Raw genomic sequence first — 20445 nt, forward strand, 5'->3', positions numbered from 1 at the left:
TTTTATATGAAATTTTTAAATTTAGTTTCTTATATTCTTAAATTCTAATTAATAGTTTTAAGATTTTTTTTAAAAAAATTACATTCGCTTAAAACCCTAAACCCTATCTATACCCTAAACCCATTTCCCACCACATAATTAACCCAAAAAATTTTCCTCCTAAACCCAAAACCCAATTCTCTCCAAACCCAAAATTTTCCCACTTAACTAAAGCCCAATTTCTATACTTAACCAATTTTTTTCCTATAAACCTAAAAATTGTCGTGTCTCTCTCTCTCTCTCTCTCTGAAACCTTTGCCGTTCTCCCATTCTCACGAGACTCTCACAGCCTCCTCTCTCTCTCAAACCTTCACCGCCTCTCTCATTCTTTCTCACACTCTCTCACAGACTCCTCTCTCTCTCTCTCTCAACGATGGCTCCTTCGACTGGAATCCCCAACGAATCACGTCGTCGCCCTCGCCCTACGGAATTACAGCTCCCAGGTTAGTGAGCCCCTCGTCTCTGTCTCGATTCCTCTTCCATCTAGACTTCTTAGGGTTTTGATTTAGGCTTCTTAGGGTTTCGATTTAGACTTCTTAGGGTTTCAATTTAGACTTCTTACGGTTTTGATTTCAAGTTTTTGTTTTTTGGTTTTGTCTCCCTTTAAAGTTTTGATTCCTCTTAATACTCTCTGTCTGTCTACAGGTATGCGGCAAGGGAGACCACAAATGACCTTATCGGATCCTTCTGCCATGGCCCTATCTTTTTCTCCTCCTGGAGTTGTACCTCCTGGAGCTGTTCCTCACGCATCTGTCTGGTCTTCAAGTGCTGTGCCTGTGGCTCCTGCCCCTTATGTCAGGAGAAGAGAAGATGCTCTGCTACGTGCGCCATCCAGACGTAACCAGCCACACCTCCACCCTGACAAGACCAATGGAGCATTGTGGTATTAGTTGAACCTTGTATTAGTAGACTAAGTGTAGAGTATAATATTTGATTTTGTCAATACTAGTTGAACCGTGTATTAGAAGATTAAGTGTAGAGTTTAATATTTGATTTTTATTTGATGTTTGCCATTGTCTTGTCTCAGGTTTGGTATTGATCCTGAAGTCCATGCTTTTATCCGAGCAACATGGCAGGGAAACTATTGGGGGTCGTGGGCAAGCTGGAACTTCGTTCCACCTGAGAAGAAGGATCAGTGGTGGCATGCGTTCATTGTAAGTGCTTGTTTCCCTTTCCTTTTCCCTTTCTCAACTATTAGGAAGCTATAATGTTTAACTCTGTCTTATGTTCTTTTGTAGCAACACTACTACTGGGATGACCAATTCCATGATGAAATCTACTTGAAGTGGAAGAAACAAACTCAGGTTACCGTCTGTGGCCGCATCAGCCAGAACAGGAGAGATAATAGGCAACCTTCTTACATGTCAGACGCTCACTAGGCAACAATGGTTGAGAAGTACAACACTGAGCAAGCAAAAAGGAAGAGAGCAAAAACTGCAAGATCTCGTAAGTCTGCTCCAGTTGGGAAGAAGATGCACAAGCACGGTGCAGGCCCACGCTGTTTCCTGAACATTGCGTATCAAATGGTCAGTTTTGCCTTTTTTCATAATTTTTTTTGCCTTAAGTGTTGTCTAACTTCCATCTGTTTCCTTTCTTGTAGATGGTTGATGAAGGTTTGGATGAACCACCTTCATACACAGCCCTTGCAAGGAAGACTCACACGGGTAAAGATGGTTCCTTCCTAGACGAACGTACGGAGGAACTGGTGCTGGAGGTTGAGGAAGCCGTTGAAGAGATGTTACAAGATGGATCTCCACTTGGAGACAGTCAATACTAGTTGTCTAAGTTAATTATTGAAATTGAGACTCTTAGTTAATTATTGGAATTGAGACTGTCTATGTTAGTTATGGTGCTTGTGATTGTCTAAGTTAATTATTGAACTGGAGACTGTCTCAGTTAGTTAAGATGCTTGTGATTGTCTAAGTTAATTATTGGAATTGATACTATCTTAGTTATGGTGCTTGTGATTGGAATGAATGCTTATGATTATTTTCCTGTCTTTTTGCAGAGAGGAAAGACAAAAAAGGGTACAATCTACGGCCTTGGCAGTGTTCAGTACAAGAACAGCAGTCCATCTGTGCCGATTCCTGTCTCACTGCAGCGCAACCTAGACGTTGATATGCGCATGTCTGGCTTTGAGACCACCATTTCTGAAGTCAAGGAAGACATTGTTGGAGTCAAGGAAGATTTCAGTGCTTTGAAGGCAGAAATCAATGCTTTCAAAACTCAAGTAACGGGGGGGATGTCAGCTAGCCAAGCAACTCTCAACATTATTCTGCAAACTCTCCAATCTCAAGCTTCCACTCCTGCCTCAACTGCACAACCATCTCAGCCTCAAGCTCAGTCACAACCTCAAGGTCAGCCCCAAGCTCCAATTCAATCTCAACATCAGCCACAAGCTCAAGGTCAATCTACGGCTCTACCACAACATCTCACGATCAATAACCCATCTGAGTTAGATAGGTGGTGCCAAGACCTTGGTATGTAAGGTTTGGTCAGTTGATGTATTAAGCTTCAATCTTTTGTGTACTTTGTTTCAAGTTGTATTATCTTTTGAATGTTTAAAACTGCAGCTTTTATGTAATATATTTTAGTTTCTATGATATTTTAGCTTTTAATTCGCATTTTGCATTTTATAAAAATTTCAAATTGGTGCTTTATAATTGTTTTTAATTTTTTTTATAATTATTAAAACTACCCACGAAAACAATCGTAGCAAACCGTAGCTTATTGCTACATTACCATCCGCGTCAAACCGTAGCACATTGCCACACATGTTTCGTCTCAAATCGTAGCAAAGTTGCTACGAAAAGTTTCGTGGCAATACGTGGCATTTTGCTACGTTTTTTGACACGCGCTGTTTTTGCTACGCTCGTATACGTACGTTTTGCGTTTCGTAGCATTTCGTGGCTTCTGCTCCGTATAGCCATGAAAATTTAGTCATACCCACGAAAATTAACGTGGCTGTGGCCCTGTTTTTTACTAGTGGATGTTCCTTGAAATAGTCATTCCATAGTTGATTGTGGCTTTGTTCCCGATCTTTTTCGATATAAGCTCGTCTCTTCGGTTTGTTGGCTTGAACATCAACTAGGGAGTCGATGATATTATCAAATTCTTGGTCGAACATTTTTTCAACAACTTCATCTACGCCATCTGACGATGAAGATGACATTTTTTTTTGTGGAAATTTTGTTAAATGTTTAAAAAAAAGTGATAGAAGAAGAAGAATTGGCTAAGTGTTTAAAAAAAAAATTAAGGGAGAGATAGACCAAGGAGGGATTGTGTTGTGGTTGTTGATTTGGCGTGGGCTTGATGGGTGTTGTGGTTGTTGATTTGGCGTGGGATTGATGGAGTGTTTTGTGGTATATGGAACTTGAGATACAAGTTTTTAGAAGAGAGAGGAAGAACTTAAAGAACAGAGAGGAACAAGTTTACAGAAGGGGGAGTGTTTTGATGCTGTGGCCTTGATGGAGTGGCCTTGATGGATTGTTTTTTTTTTGCAGGTTGAGATACAAATTTAAAGAAGAGAGGAACAACTTAAACAAAGATGAGAGATAATTGATAAATGAGATATACGACATACATTTTATAGTCCTTCCTCTTACAATACCCGTGAAGTATAGAAACAAACAAAATACTACACTTTTACACCCGTGACACAAACATACATAAGCAAACGTACTTGAAAACGTGTTGTCACTACTACAACCCGTGACAACTACACAATCCTCCTACTAGAACCCGTGACCTGCCGCGAAATGAAAATACATAAACTGATAACCTGTGACAGCTACTACCCGTGACAACTAGAACCCATCAACTACAGAATAGAATGTGTTGCGCCAGTAGAGAAGTAGAACCCGTGACCTGCAGAAGTGCAACCCTTGACCAGCAAAATAACACAGAAGAAGCAAGACAAGTTATTAATCAACTAGAACCAGTGATCAAGTAATCAAGTAAGCAAGTAAGCAAGTAATCAAGTAACCAATTTATGAACTACACAACCTAAACAACTACGCGAGTAATCACCTAAACAACTATCACTGACCAGATCAAAGCATCTCAGAAACGAGTTTGTCCTTCAGAGACACCTCACTATCAGTTAGAGTATCTTTTTTGGATATGAGACGTTCTAGTAATTTCTGTTTGGATATGTTCTGTTTCAAGTCTAGAATGCTCTCCAGTCGATCAAATGCTGCTTCATTCCCATGCTTCTTGTGTTTGGCTGCTTTGCAAGCCTTAACACCAGGAGGCCTAACCTCTTCCGAGTCAGGCACCGTCTCCACAGATTCCTTCCTTTTCTCCTTTGCACAATCTTTTGACACAGAGTTTGATTTCCATTTTTGATTAAACCGCAGCTCCCTCCACGCATGTTCAAGTGTGAACTTGACCTAGTAGTCATTTAAGAAGATGTCATGGGCAGACTTCATGACATCGTTCTCATTTTGGCCACTAGATTGCTCCTTCAAAGCGGTCTCATAGCTTCCCACAAACTTACACACCTGCTCATTCACCCTTCCCCACCTCTGCTTACACTGACTCCACTCTCTAGGAGCAAAGCCAGTGAGATGAGGGCTTAAATTAAAATATTCCTCTATTCTTTTCTAATACGACCCTAACTTCTGCTGGTTACTAACTATGAGATCCTTGCTAGTGTTCAACCAAGCACTGATGAGCATAATGTCTTCTTGTGTTGTCCACTTTCTCCTTTCCACCGGTTTAGGAACATCAGAAGACCCTACTTCTATGGTTTGACTGCTCTGGGAATATAATAGGTTCATAAACCCGGGAGAATTAAGCGAAAACGGATCCATTTTGGTTTCGGGTGGTGTTTTAAACTTTCTTTGTGTTTTGAGAAGTTGGTTTGAGTTTAGGGTCGAAAGGATTTGCTATGTTTTTAAACTATTATTTTGCTTTGAGTTTCGGGTGGTGTTTCTAACTACCAAACATTGATTATACGTAATTAGAAAACAAGTTGTTCACACACTGCATTCATTATACATCAAATCAGTTTTTAAAAACTCGAACAAGAAGTAGACAAAGAGCATTCATCAGAGCATTAATCACATCAACTAACTAACATAGATTTAATGAAACCTAGTTCAGTTCCTACTCTAGAGAGCATCACATCACATTCAGAGCATTTAAAATAATACAACACGGAACCGAGCATTATGAAGATCTAGTTTAGTTTCTAGTCTACCTAGTTAAGTTCAGTTCTAATTCAGCAAGCAACCTACACGGGAACATTTTTTTAAACTAAATACTACTTCTACTTTAGTTTAGTTTAGTTTGAGTGTTTACCTTTTGGATTTCATTCGAAGCAGACCTTCTCAAGATCAGCCACCTGCACAGTGAGGTTATAAACGTCACTAGTGAGGTTATCAAGCAGCAAAGTGAGCCTTTTAACATGTGCATGCACATGGAAACAAAGAAACGTTGTTAGTGACTTAAAAAAAACCTAACTTTACAATTATTAACTTGCCATTCGATACTCTCAAAAAAACTTCACTAACCTCAACACTCTCAATCTGTTTATTGAGATTGGGCACCCACTTGATCACCTGCTCAGCCACCTCCACACGCTTACGCAGGCGTTCCATCTCCTCCTGGACACCTATCACCCAAGGCTGGCGATAATGAAACCCATCAGCCTTGTTGATAACATAAACACATCAGACTCGCACAACTAAAATAAAATTTATACTAATTTGCCAAGTGAGAGTAATGCATGGAAGAAGCGGTTTGTATCTCTTACCTCGTAGTTTATGCAGGTGAAGAAGCGCTTCCCAGGAAGAGTGTCATACTCCTCCTTCACCTGAACCTCGTCAATGATTCTCCCACCACAGGGACATCTTCTGGGAATCCCGTATTGTGAATCGGCCACGTTTCTTAACATGTTGAAGTACTCCTGTTGCCTCTTTCTATCTCTTCTCTCTTCTGCGGGATCCATCTGAACCAGAGAAGCAAACTGATTACAACATAATCACGAAAAATATGATGAAACGAACACTAAATCGAACCCACATGACGTTTTAAAACCACTAATCGAAAACCCCCAAAATCGATTTTGAACCCTAACTCAAAAACCCCAATTCGATTTCTAATCACCGAGAAACCAACCATAAATCGATAAATCGAACCCACATGGCGTTTTAAAACCACTAATCGAAAACCCCCAAAATCGATTTTGAACCCTAACTCGGAAACCCCAATTCGATTTCCAATCACCGAGAAACCAACCATAAATCGATAAATCGAACCCCGCATGAGGTTTACAACCATAAATCTGAACCCCCGTATCGATTTCGAACCCTAACTCGAAACCACAAAATCTATTTCGAATTCCCGAGATTGAATTCGACCCCAAAAAGCTTCTATCTAACTGTGAATCCACTCGATACTCACCTGAGCTCGTGGATGAGACACTCCATCGTCGATTCGAAGGAGAAAATTGGAGAAATGTCGGCGTCGCACGAGAAATTGCCTCTCGGACCGAAACCCTAGTTTTTTTTCAGAAATGAGAGAAAATGATTTCTCTCCGGTTTCCTCCTCATGAACTCAATAACGCGTCTCCAATGGATGGCTGACACCTGGCGTGAACCCGTTTCATACGGGGTCACTCGTAAGACGCGGGTCGCGGGATTAAACCCATTTTCTCTTTTTTTTTTTGCTTCCGGGCCTATGAACCCGAGCCCATGAACCCCTTTACAACTCTCAATGGGGCTGCTCTTAAGTGGGTTCTTAAGAGGTGGGCTCCACCATTTTCATAAAACCCGGCTCCTCCTCCTCTTCTGTAAGAGGCGACTTTGGTTGGGTTTTTGTACTGTTCGCGGATCCCACTGACACATGGAGGCTCGCGATTTTTAATTTTTTTTCTTTTCAATCAGACGAAAAAAAAAAAAAAACTAAGAACCTTTAGCTTTAATCATGTTCTAAGGCCATCTTTATCCCACAAACCCATTAAAAGGTTTCTTAAATTATTTTTTTTTTTTACTTTTTGTCTAAAAAAAGAAATTTAATTAAAAAACGCACCAATCGCGGACGCCGCGTGTCAATGAAACCGGAGAACAGTGCACAAAACTCAAAACGTCTCTTATTTGGCACACATAAGACATGGTTTTATTAATTTTCGCCCACCCCCCCCCCCCCCCCCCCCCCCTAAGATACGCTCGTATGAGAGCGATAATGATGTTTTGACAAATTTCACCAACTAGCAATATAATATTAATTTTTTCATTCGCACGTTTTAAACCAGTTAAGTCTCAGGCTCTCAGCCTCCACACAAAAAGTTTGCTCTCTGGCATAATATTTCGTGACAAAATAAGACAACCATACAAATGTATAATAGTCCCAACATCTTTATTGCGTTTAGTCCATTCAGCAATAGCATCCCCCCCACACCCCCCTCCAATATCCCAAAGGCCAATTGATATACGTATGTGTGTATATATATATATATTATTATATTTTTGTCAGAATGTATATAACCATCACAGCTCACTCACAAATAATCATCAAAATACAATAGGGAAGATAAACATGTCGACTACATTTACGATGGTCGGCGGTGAAGGTCCTAACAGTTACCAACAACATTCTAAACATCAGGTTTTTTTATTAAAATTATTATACATTTAGCAATCATTTCTTTTGAGCTTAATTAGATATTGATTACAAAACATATATGGTTCGTTAGGGAGCATTGCTTGAAGCTTCAAAGGAGAGGATCAACGAAGCCATCTCCACTAAGCTCGACATTGATTTCACTTCAGGTCTCATTAGCGTTGCAGATTTCGGTTGTTCCACTGGACCTAACACTTTCGCCGCCGTACAAACCGTAATAGATGCCGTGGAACACAAGTATCAAAAAGACATTGAGTTCCAAGTTTTCTTCAACGATTCTTCAAACAACGATTTCAACACTCTCTTCAGGACACTTCCTCCTGCTAGAAAATATTTTGCAACTGGAGTTCCAGGGTCTTTCTTTGGTCGTGTTCTTCCTAAGAACAGTTTCCATGTGGGAGTTGCTTCTTTCGCACTCCATTTCGTATCCAAGATTCCTAAGGGAGTTAGAGAGCGCCATTCTCCAGTGTGGAACAAGGACATACATTGCACCGGATTCTCAAAAGAGGTAGCGAACTTGTACCTTGATCAATACAAGATAGACGTGGGGAGTTTATTGAACGCGAGAGCTCAAGAGCTCGTCTCCGGTGGATTGCTATTGTTTCTTGGACATTGTCTACCAAATGGGGTTCAAATGTCCGAAACGGTTAATGGAATCATGATTGATATCATTGGATTTTCTCTTAATGAAATTGCTAAGAAGGTTAAACAAATTTAAACACAAAACTTTAATTCTCTCTTTTTTTAATCTAGTACTAATCAATACTAACATATATGCGGTTTTTGTCTTCTAATAAAAGGGTCTTATTGATCAAGAAAAGCTCGACGCTTTCAAACTGCCTGTCTATCTTGCACACGCGGATGAGTTGAAGCGGATAATCGAGAACAACAAATGTTTCAGGACCGAAGTGTTCGAAAAAATTAGCCATTCAAAGGAAGAATATCAGTTAGACTCGGACTATTTAACGCTCGCATTTAAGGTCACGGTTGGAGGATCTGTCGCTTCATACTTTGGCGAAGATGTAATGGAGAAAACCTATGAGATTGTGAGGGAGAAGACAGAAGAACTACTTCCTCAGATAGCCAACGCCAAACCCGGAATGCAATACCTCATTGTGCTTCGAAAAACCTGATTTCCTGATCAACGTAGATCTATGAGGTGGGATCATTCTGAGACAATGTTTTACCATTACAAATTTACAATGATGTCTTTGTGTTCTTTTTTCATGGTGTTGATTCTAATGTCCAATAAAATATTAATATGAATAACTATAAGTGATTAGATTCCACCGCAAAAGAATCTAACTATAACTGTTGAATTATGAAACCTAATATCCCAACAAACTTTTTTATTTATAGAACTTAATATCCCTACACTTAATCAATCAAATTCTTTACAGTCAAAACTCATCTTATCTATTAACTGGTCAATATACGGGTCTGGGTATTTGTGATACTGCAGATAAATTGAAAGCTAGGATTAGGAGCAAAGCGGTGGTGAAAACTTTGCCACGAAATGGAATTTAAAAATTTGGCCAAGGAAAATTCTTTGTCTTTTAGTCTAAAAGAGAGTAGCCATTTAGAATGTAGAGAGATACAAGGTTCGCTACAGGTAGCTTTGCTTACAAGAAGACAACAAGAACAGTCTAGAGATAGTAAATAAAAACATAACCAAGAGTCGATGGTAAGTTTTGTCACAAGTAGAGGGAGCATCCTACTCCAGTCTTTGGCTTCTTGGGGTCATTCTCGGCAACTCCAAGGCTATCTGCTTGGTGGTGTTTTGGCCTGCACATGATGAACTGGCTCTTGCTACAATAAGAGTAATGAATCCTAGCTTGGAAGTCTTTTGTGAGGTTTTCAACAGGATCCTTGACTTGGAAAGTTATGAGAAACATGATCCCAATAGTCCCGTGAAAATTGGCATAAAGAGGCTTGACAAGTTCATATGCTGTCTTGTTTTCCTGATTGTAGTGACCAATTGATTTCTCACAGAGCCTGTTGAGTAGATCAAGATTGGTTTCAGGCTCCTCGACAAATTCATCATCATCGAACTCAACAGGATGGTAATTGTAAAGGCAGCGGGCCTTGGTCCAATCAACATCGAAGCCCTCGCTGGCTTGGATCTGTCCATTAATCAAGTCACATTCTTGCTTAGGTCGTGAGCTGAAGCGCCTTATTTTTCTCGTTCTCAATGACATGATTCGGTCTCACCCAGTCAGGCTCATCAGGTGTTTGCAGCAAAAATACATCTTCCAGATACCAACACCAAGCATCATACATTTTTCACCCATCAACGCTCCTTCCATACGCACCATCGCTCCTCGTGAAACACTAATCTTTGGTCATGCGTTCTCTCCAATTAGGGGCTGCCTAACCCTTATTTTTGGGCCCAAGGAAAATTCTTATCCAAGACACTTTCTGACTATAATTTTTTTTTGGTTTATTCCACCAATGCAGCCAAACCAATTTCCAATGGGAAATTGCCTTTTAATACATAAAAAAAATACAAATTCACTATCTAGCCAGAAACACTATCTCTTTTCTCGTTTTTCTTCGTATTTAACTTTTCATTAAAAATTTTATCACCTATTTTTGGCTATTTGGAAAATAAGCCTATTTTCAATTAGTACATACCAAAAATGTACAAAAGCATCGCGCAAGATATCGACTAGATGGAAAAAATAAACTTGTATCTACATCTGTAGAAAGAGTACATATTGATTTTTTTCTTAACACAAGAAGATTAGAGTAACATATAAACAAAAAAAACACAGATTTGTCCAAGAACGAATATAAAGCCGGGGTGCTTGCTAAATCCCGGAAACTAAGCCACAAGATAATTTTTAATGATTTTAACAAATGATCCAAACAAAATTTATTATATTCAATATTTATTGATAAACTTCAACATCAACAAAAAACCGATGAATAGGATACTTTATATTTATAATCATATCATGCTCCATATAGACATGAAAATATAAAAGACAATGGTGAATCCACCAACATTTTTTGTTCAAGCATTTGATAGGCAGATTTTTGAATCACATGTCTAACTCATTTGTCCAATGACGTGAAAGAAACAGTTCGATTAAGATTAACTACTTTGACTGAAATTGTGTACTTAATAAGCATATTTCATAAAACTAAAATATATGTAATTCACAAAATTGTGAAATGTGATATTACGTTTTCTTGGGTATATCCTTAATTATCCAAAATTTTAAGTATGGATAATTTAAAATTATCTAAAATTTGTAAAATTTCCTCAAAATTTATTCAAATAATTCCAATTCGGAAGAGATGATATATCCTATAGTTGATCTTTTACACAAACTTGGTTAATATAGCGGCAGAAAAAAAGATGGAAAAATATACAAAGATCACTAAATATAAGCATGAGAACCTGAAAATCTTCATTTGCTTTTTAAGGAAGTGTTGCCCCTTGTGTATTTCTCATGAACACCCATGTTTGTTTCACAAAAATATTAAAGCAATCGTTTGATCATTATCTTTTACAAACGCTTTATGTTAAAACTTTTTTGCAATCTTGTTATGAGGAATCCACACAACATTCACTTCAGTGAATGGAGAAGATCTAGTATGATGAACATGATGGTCTAATGTCACGAGTTAATTATTTTGCTTTGCAACAAGGACTTGTATCAACTTCAAGTATAGGGTATATCCATTCATTAGGTATCAAAACATATTATCCAAATTCACCACCATAATCTGATTTACAATATACATTATGCAACTTTCTTAAATAAATTTTACCACATTGAATATTAAATCTTTTTTTTACTATTTGAGGAGCATTGATAAAAAATAATTGGTTTCATTTGTTTATTACATGTGTGTCATTTCTTAGGTGTCATCACCACATGCACTCTCACAACATTTTTTTAAAAATCTTTTCTCAACTAGAATAATTACAAACAAATGTCACTGGTCATTACATTATATTATAAGATTTTTGATCAATATTACACTCGGATTTAAAAAAAAAACGGGAATTTAACTAAGGTAACATATTATTACCATTCAAAAAGAGACATTATTGTTTGCTCGAAAACTTGAAAGTGGTTCATTTAAATAAGGCAATAAAGTGGTTCATTTAAGTGTATATTTTTATGTTTAATAACATTTAGAAAATACTTAACTTTAATTTCTATATTTTTATTTTCATTAGATATACAAAATATCAAAAAATAGTTTAGACTATTTATAATTTTGTCTAACAAGGTAAGAGTTATGGCATCTAAAAAAATCAAGACATAAAATTTATAAATATTTAAATGTTTGATGTGAATAATAAATTAAATTTCAAATACAAAATAAATCAAAAGTAAAAAATTATTATAAAAATTATCAATAACAGAAATAAACTAACACCAAATCACATCAACTAATTTTGGTTCTCTCTACCATTGTTCACTTTTATTTTCTTCAAGTGGCATAGTGAAATCTTCATTAAAATCTAAAAATCACAAATATAAAACTGAAAAGGAAAAACCTAACTTTTTCTTGTCGGTATATCACTTCTTAATTAGAAATTTAGAATATAAAACATAATCTAAAAACATAATTAACAATTAAAAATGAATTAAAAGTTATTTATTGGTTCAACCAGTGGTTCAACCGGTATCGGGTTCCGGGTTCTATTGGGTTTTTGTGGGTTTTTGCGGGTTTCTAAATATTGGGTTTTTCACAAAACCCAAACCGGATTTTTCAGGGTTGCCGGGTTTACCGGTTCAACCGCGGGTCCGGGTCGGATTTCAAAACACTGCGTACAACTAAGTTCTTTACGGTTTGAATTGGTTATTTTAGCTTGATATGCCGATTTGTAATAAAATATCATAACATGTATTGCTGTTCATATCTAATCTTGCAACAAGTAAACCATGTTTATCATAATGTTTTGAAAAACTAATATGAGTTTCAAATCGTTTTATGATCTTTTAGATTCAAGTCATCGAAAATCCCTTTTTTTATTCCCAAAACTTAATGCTTCAAATTTAAAAAGAAATATAATTGAATTAATCACGAGATCAAATATATTATATAAAAGAAAAATGAGAATTTTAACGTATTAAAGGAAACAAAATTCGAAGAATTGAAATACTTACCTTAATCGATCGGAGAATATTTGTGAAATAAAGTTTGCGTGACCAGAACTTGTATAGTATCACATGGTTTGATCCCCTTTTTTTTTTACAGTAACGTCGTCATTAAGTGTGTCGCTTATGGTGCACTTGCTCATGTTTTCAATGATTTACGGAATTCTATAGATGCAGACATAGTATTATGTGTTTTACATTGTTGGCAAATTAATTGGAGACAAGGTAATCTATTGTATTTATTGTATATAATAAATCTTTTGGAGCTGATATTATATGTACATCTTGCTAATATTTTTCATCTTTCATAAAAAGGCCGACTTAAGAAGGTTACTAACATTGATGGGTTTTCCAAAATTGTCTTCGACCCCACTGGTATTCCAGAAATTGATGCTTTACGATTGATTTAATACATGCATTCACATATTTTGTTAAATAATGTTTTTAATTTCTCAAGATGATCTCTTTGCTATTGCTCATAATAGGATTGCAAACGAAGATTTCTGAAGACATTATTGACAGCAGTTATTTTGTCTCTATTTTTCATTTTCTTTTGTTTTCTGATACATTGTTCCTTTTATATTTTATTAGACTATTGCTTATGTTTCATGTAATCTTATATTTATAATTTACCTTTATGCAAACAAATATACAAATTAATTTTAAAGTCCATCGCATATAAATTTATATTGACATACTAAATTTTTTAGTTATAATCCGTACTTTTTTACATATATTTTTCTTACTATGACTTTAACTTTTATTATGTCTACATATTAAAAGTTATAATAGTTTTAAATCTATTCGCTCCGTGCAGGACGCAGATTATCACCTAGTACTATATATAAAACAATTCACATCGGGCTTAAACGGTTCACATTTTAAAGTCAAGCTTCTCTTCTTTAGGTTCGTACAACTCAATAGAGTTGTTAGAGCATCTGCATCGCGCAGAGACGCGCGTCTCTAAAGGGGGGTTCCACAATTTTGGAATAAACCGTATACAAAGTGTACACAATAAAAAACGTATGATGTGTGTTTTTTGTATTGTTCGCGGGTCTCACCAACATGTGGCAGTCCGCGATTAGTGCGCTTTTTATTTTTTTTATTTTTTTATTTTTTAAATAAAAAAAAATAATAATAATAATAATAAGAAACTTTAGCGATGCTCTTATCACCGTGGAACCTAAATGATTAAAAAAACTGATGAATCAATTATTACATAATTAAATAAAACATTAAACTTTTGATATTTGGTGTGCTTGGATTTGTTTCGGTGCATGATAGCTTCCTATGTTGATCAACACCAATATTTTAAATAAATAAAATATATTGAAATTAAAATTTTGTTTACTAGTATGAAATCAAAATAAAGCTTACTCATCATAGATTACGAGAGTCGCTATTTCTTTTTATTTTTTCTTTTTATTTTTTGTTTATCTTTTCACATTGTTTATTTTTTTCATTTACTCCAAACGTTACTAGTCATACGCATAATTAAATATAATTAATTTTGTTTTTCACTATTGGTAACCTCATCGGTTAGAGTATATCTAACCAGAAATACTATTTTAGTGTTAAAATTACATTATTTTAGTGTAATTTCGGCATTAATACGGTAATGCGATTCGATGGCATGCAACACACTATCCCCATATACGATTTGATTGAAATGACACACTGTAAATTTACATTTTTTAAAACAATAAATTCAAGTAAATCTCATTCAAGTTTATTTTACAATTTACAGATAATTATCAGCAGTAGATTCACTTTACCTACCACATCTAATTTGTTTCTGTATTTGATAAGTCCAATCTTGAGTATGGATAGGAACATATCATAAATCAAATCAAATTTAGAAAAGTAAATATACATTATATAAAAAGAGATATGCTATTAGATTTCATTTTTTATAAAATATTCTCTTTCCTAGTATTTGGAGAGATATCAAGAAGCCAATTTAAGAAACAAATATTCAAAAGAAATACAAAATGAATATACAGTTGCCATTTGTTAAGATCTTATCCAAATTAGAGATTTTATTCTTATTTCTTCTTCGAGAGAGTCTTTTCAATTTCGTTTCGAAAACGAAAAAGACGCTCCAAAAATATATTTCAAAAGGCGCCTTTCCGAATTTCGCCTCCCCCCCCCCCTATCTCTCTCTACTTATAACCTCTCTCTCGCTTCTTCCTTTCAACATCATCAGATCTCGAAAACATACATCACTTCTCTGTATCGATATGGATCGCGGTGAAATCCAACTCCCTTGCGACGCCGATGACGTATGCATGCGATGCAAATCCAAAATCCCGTCGGAAGAGTGCCTCACGTGCAGCACGTGCGTCACCCCGTGGCACGTGTCGTGCCTCCGATCCCGTCCCGCGACCCTCGCCTCCACCCAGTCGTGGGAGTGTCCCGACTGCTCCGGCGACGTCGATCCCGCTCCCGCTCCTGCTTCCGGCTTAGACCCTAGCAACTCGAGCCTAGTGGCGGCGATCCGCGAGATCGAGGCGGACGCGTCTCTGAACGAGGCGCAGAAAGCGAAGAAGAGGCAGCAGCTGGTGAGCGGCAAAGCCGTTGAGGAGGAGAAGAAAGAGGAACAACAGTCAGATGACTTTCTGGTTTCCCTTCGGAAGAACGTCAGCTGCTCTATATGCCTCCAGCTTCCTGAGAGGCCCGTCACCGTACGGATCAAACTCCGTGTTATTCAATTGACTATAGTTAATGTTAAATTTATCCATTGCATGTAACTGACTATGGCTAATGTTGAATTTATATTTCTTGTGAACGATACTTGCATACGCCGTGCGGCCACAATTTCTGCCTCAAGTGTTTTCAGAAATGGGTTGCTGGCAAGAGGAAGCCTACATGCGGGACGTGTCGAGCTTCGATACCTAAGAAGATGAAGGACAATCCAAGAATCAACTCCGTTCTCGTCTCTGCCATCCGTCTTGCCATGGTTTCCAAATCGACTACTGTGTCAACTGCGAAAACTTACCAGTTCATTAGGAATGTGGACCGGCCTGAGAAGGCGTTTACCACCGAGAGGGCTAAGAAGACCGGGAAGGCTAATGCTTGCAGTGGGAGGATTTATGTGACTGTACCGTCTGATCATTTCGGTCCTATTCTGGCGGGGAATGATCCGGACAGGAACCAAGGTGTTTTGGTTGGGGAGTCTTGGGAGGACAGGCAGGAGTGCCGGCAGTGGGGAGCTCATTTCCCGCATGTTGCTGGGATTGGTGGGCAGTCGAGCTATGGAGCTCAGTCTGTTGCGCTCTCTGGAGGTTACAAGGATGACGAGGATCATGGTGAATGGTTTCTCTACACTGGAAGGTTTTCCTTTGATTGATTAAGCCTTTTTCTTTATTTTGTGTATCTGTCACTGCTGTTATATGTTATGTTGTGAATGTGTATTGCAGTGGAGGAAGAGATCTGACAGGGAACAAGAGAACCAATAAAGATCAGGCGTTTGATCAGCAGTTTACAAAGTCAAATGCAGCTCTGAGGATCAGTTGCAAAATGGGATATCCTGTGAGAGTTGTTAGGTTAGTCCTTTCTTACTTTCTGCAGTCTTTCGTTTTCAATGATACTATGTGCAGATAGTTGTCTTAGTGCTTCGGTTTTTTTACAAATGATCAGGTCTCACAAGGAGAAGCGTTCTGCTTATGCCCCTGCGGAGAAAAGTGTAAGATATGATGGAGTGTACAGGATTGAGAAGTGCTGGAGAAAAGTTGGAATACAGGTTTGGTTATTATGGGCTAAGAATCCTAATTGTTCACTTTTATTCAGAGTTTGATTTTATTTTTTTTCTGACGTACTCTGCCTGTGTTTTCTATAGGGCAAGAGGGTCTGCCGTTACCTTTTTGTCAGAGTTGACAACGAACCAGCTCCATGGACCAGGTTTGATCTATTTCTTGTTGTTAAACCTCCCTTTTTTTTGTATTTTCTAGTTATGCTCTCAACATTGAGTTATACTGCAGTGATGAGCATGGTGATCGTCCAAGACCTTTGCCTTCTATCCCAGAGCTCAAGAAGGCCACCGATATGTTTGTGAGAACGGAAAGCCCATCATGGGATTTTGATGTAAGCACAGCACATCCTCTCTTTTCTTTCTTGTAAAAAACAGCGATGGTAACAGTTGTGAGTGTGTATAACACTGATGATCTGATACATTTACTTGTATCAGGAATCTGATGGTCGTTGGAAGTGGATGAAGTCTCCACCTGCTAGCAGAAAGGCGATTGCTGCTTTGGATCCTGCAGCGAGGAAAGCCATGAAAGGGGGAGGAAACAAAAGGGACAAATTTCTCAAAGGTCTGTGCAGCTCATTCCTTTGCTGTTGATGTTAGATAGGAGGCTCACATCTGAACTGTCTTGTCTGTTTTTTCTTACTTGGTTTGACTCAGAATTTGGCTGCCAAATCTGTCGGAAAGTGATGAGCTCCCCTGTGACAACGCCCTGCGCTCACAACTTCTGCAAGGAATGCTTAACTGGGAAATTTGCTGGGATAACTCAAGTGAGGCAGAGAAGCAGAGGTGGGCGCACTCTACGTGCACAGAAGAACGTCATGAAATGCCCTTGCTGCCCAAATGACATTTCTGACTTCCTGCAGAACCCACAGGTCAGTAACGTATTCTCTTCTTCGTCCATTGCTTATGTGTAGTGAAGCAATGTCCTTACATATATATGAACTGGATGAAGTTAGTTAAGTGGTAACTTTAAGAATAAAACTGTCTGTACTTGATTCCTTAGGTAGCACATCATATGATGAAAGGATTAAGTCAATTGGCATGATAGTGTGTACATAATACGAAACTTGTAAATCGAAGCTGCTGGTTAAGAAAGGTGGAATGTGTTTGATGATGACCACATTCTAGTTAAACAAATTTGTTGTATATTCCAGTGTAATTAAATTGCTTGTGCTAACTTAAAATGTATGTGATAAAACAGGTGAATAGGGAATTGATGGATGTGATAGAGGAGGTGAAGAAGAAGAAAGAGTTGGAGGAGCGACAAGATGAAGAAAACTCTGAAAATTCCGCTGAAGGTGGAAACACAGGATCTGAAGAAGAGGAAGAGGAAGAAGAAGAAGAAGAAGGGGAAGAGGAAGAGGAGGAAGACGAGGAAGAAGAAGAATCCGACGTTCATGTGTCTGAAGATGAGCCAGCAGCCAAGAAGATCAAACTCTCAGCGTAAATTATGAATTTTCTTTTGATGTTATAATGCTTTCGGTGGTACTTATTGCAAACTTATTTTATTTTGGTATTTATTTTGAAACAGATGTGACTTTAGCTAAATATTATTCTATATATAAGTTATGGTTTGAGTAGTCTGTTTAGGGACAAGTGTTTCTCGAGAGACATATCTCTTCATCATAGATTCAGTTAAAGAACAAAATTGCAGAGTTCTGCTCTGAGATCAAAACTGTTCGTGATCGAGGCTACACTGAGAATAACGTGGAGGTATATAGATTCATGACTCGTTCGTTTTCTTTTTGACCTTTGCTTTGTAAAACGTTCAGTTTTCTTCATAAGTTATGAACACGTCCAAAGGAATGGACTTTCACTTGTAATAAAGTTATGAACACGTCCCACATCGGTAATGATCGAAGGCGAAGGTGGCTAAATAGGTCCTTGGACTGAAGACTAACTCTATAAAGGGAGTCATTTAACTCACCTGTTGGTTGACTTTTTATATTATTCCAATATTTTTTGTTATGTTTTCTGATAATAAATTTACATAAATATAACAATCATCTCTGTATACCGATAATAGACTTATGACGATCATCCCTTTCTCTGATGATAAGGAAAGCTTTCATGGCGCTCCAACCTATACAAAAGAGTTTGTATTATGTAACAACTGAAGAAACAAGAACCAATGGAAAGTGTTTGACCACTAATCTAAGTATTTTGCTCTCTTTGCAGTCTTCTTAGCGACAAGCGTTTGTCAAGACATATCTCATCACCACCCACTCTGACTGTTATTTGAGATCGTTCGTAACTGAGCACTGACTCGGTCGCTTGAGATCGTTCGTTTTCTTTCCGACGTTGCTTCGTAAAACCTCCGTTTTTCTTCATACGTGGGCCTCTCTATACCAAAGTAATGGACTTTTACTTTTGTTCTTGTAAAAAAATGGGCATTATGGTTATTGCCCCATCCCACATCGGTAGTAATCGACAATATCACCTGGTATATATTAGGTACCAATCAATCAAGACATTGTCAACTGGTGGTGAGACAGAAGTTCATGTTTACTGATATGGTGAAGTGTCTGAATAGGTTCTCTTCCGATAACTCAAGATTAACTCCATAAAGGGTGATGTGAGCTTCATAATTCATTACCAGTTGATTTTTTTAATTATTTCAATATGTTTTTATGCTAAATTTTTATAAATATCTGTATGTCAATTAGATTTTGTGGCGATCACCCCTTTCCCTGATGAATTGAGGATAGCTCCAACCTATGCAAGGATTTTAAGTTTTTAACTGCTGAAGAAACAAGAATCGATGTGTGAAGAAGCCTTTTTAAAAATCTAAAACAATTCAAGGCAAAGATGGTCTCTTTGTCAAGAACGTGATCTCTTCTTTAATAGTATAAATATTTTTCTCTAAAACATTAACAGATTACCACCATCTCTATCTTGGGATCGCACACACTTTGTTTGCAAATGTTTGTAATATTCCAAAAAAATACTATAATGGGAAAATACAATATAATAAGTTTAACAATCAGGATTTCTTATCAAACTTTTAAAACACTGATTTTGAAGTCTAAGGTTGCTCAACCGAGATAAAGTGTTAATGTTAAAGCTGCTTCTAGTGACCCAACTTTCTTGTGAAACAAGTAACTGTTATTAAGTTGCACCAACAACCAAATTCTTCAAACCTCCCCTCACCTACTTCTCATCAAACCTCAACCCCTCGTTAATTAACTAGTCTATAAATACACACGAGCTCCTTCATAATCACTCCATCGATCAAACCTAAAAACACACATGCACAACACTCATCCTCTCTCTCTATAGTAACAACACAAAATCCTAAATCCCCAAAATGGTTTCCTGGCTATCATCCCTCGTCATTGCAGTGACATTCACTAGCTTATTCACCGGTCTATCTGCTCGCCATCTTCTCCAATCAACACCAGCCACTCAACCACCGGTTACAACAACATTCCCACCTCTTCCCAAACCCACAATGCCACCACCAATGCCTTCTTCGCTTCCTCAACCAACCCTTCCTCAACCTGCAGCGTTTCCACCATTACCGAGCACACAGATACCTTCTCTGCCTAACCCAACACAACCCATTAATATCCCAAACTTTCCACAAATCAGTATCCCTAATTTCCCAATTAGCATTCCAAACAACTTCCCCTTTAATATTCCCACTAGCATTCCTACCATTCCTTTCTTCACTCCACCACCTTCCAAGTGAGAAGCTAAGCTCTTTAAGTGTTGCCACACAACACATTACCGTCTGTCTCACTCTCACACACACTTTAGTTGCACATGTTTGTGGTGTTTCGTATTCTGTTTCTTATTCTTTTGCTGTTGTTTGATGCTTTTCTTCTTCTTGTTGTTGTTTCTGGCAATGATTGCTTTGTAATATATATATATACACTAGTATTTCCGCCCGTGCTATTGCACGGATTA

General features: G+C 37.6%; 5 protein-coding genes across 7 annotated transcripts; 4 read left to right on the forward strand and 1 right to left on the reverse strand.

The window, feature by feature from the left end:
- The first annotated feature begins 690 nt into the window (after positions 1–690).
- On the forward strand, positions 691–2604 carry LOC125591238. 2 transcript variants are annotated; one of them, XM_048765057.1, is made up of 3 exons: positions 691–1193; positions 1278–1565; positions 1640–2604. In XM_048765057.1, exons 2-3 carry the CDS (start codon positions 1425–1427, stop codon positions 1814–1816), a joined length of 318 nt encoding a protein of 105 aa, XP_048621014.1. In that variant the 5' UTR covers positions 691–1193; positions 1278–1424; the 3' UTR covers positions 1817–2604. The 2 variants fall into 2 exon arrangements, with proteins under 2 accessions (XP_048621014.1, XP_048621013.1); XM_048765056.1 differs by having other exon boundaries at positions 691–1565.
- Positions 2605–7423: 4819 nt separating this feature from the next.
- Positions 7424–8954, forward strand: LOC106413711 (farnesoic acid carboxyl-O-methyltransferase-like). The gene is made up of 3 exons (XM_013854459.3): positions 7424–7650; positions 7739–8368; positions 8466–8954. Exons 1-3 carry the CDS (start codon positions 7480–7482, stop codon positions 8796–8798), a joined length of 1134 nt encoding a protein of 377 aa, XP_013709913.2. The 5' UTR covers positions 7424–7479; the 3' UTR covers positions 8799–8954.
- Positions 8955–9150: 196 nt separating this feature from the next.
- On the reverse strand, positions 9151–10060 carry LOC106414526. Its single transcript, XM_013855166.3, has one exon. It carries the CDS (start codon positions 9861–9863, stop codon positions 9360–9362), a length of 504 nt encoding a protein of 167 aa, XP_013710620.1. The 5' UTR covers positions 9864–10060; the 3' UTR covers positions 9151–9359.
- Positions 10061–14946: 4886 nt separating this feature from the next.
- LOC106416328 (E3 ubiquitin-protein ligase ORTHRUS 2-like) lies at positions 14947–18116 on the forward strand. Of its 2 annotated transcripts, none has more exons than XM_048765058.1 (9): positions 14947–15472; positions 15589–16121; positions 16208–16333; positions 16428–16530; positions 16627–16688; positions 16769–16871; positions 16975–17101; positions 17194–17408; positions 17738–18116. In XM_048765058.1, the coding sequence occupies exons 1-9, from the start codon at positions 15029–15031 to the stop codon at positions 17981–17983; spliced, it is 1959 nt and encodes a 652-aa protein (XP_048621015.1). In that variant the 5' UTR covers positions 14947–15028; the 3' UTR covers positions 17984–18116. The 2 variants fall into 2 exon arrangements, with proteins under 2 accessions (XP_048621015.1, XP_013712639.1); XM_013857185.3 differs by having other exon boundaries at positions 14948–15472; positions 15619–16121.
- A 1621-nt stretch (positions 18117–19737) lies between these two features.
- LOC106414327 (extensin) lies at positions 19738–20445 on the forward strand. The gene has a single exon (XM_013855001.3). The coding sequence runs from the start codon at positions 19844–19846 to the stop codon at positions 20225–20227; it is 384 nt and encodes a 127-aa protein (XP_013710455.1). The 5' UTR covers positions 19738–19843; the 3' UTR covers positions 20228–20445.

This window comes from Brassica napus, chromosome C8, assembly GCF_020379485.1.
Source record: "Brassica napus cultivar Da-Ae chromosome C8, Da-Ae, whole genome shotgun sequence".
Classification (NCBI taxonomy): domain Eukaryota; kingdom Viridiplantae; phylum Streptophyta; class Magnoliopsida; order Brassicales; family Brassicaceae; genus Brassica; species Brassica napus.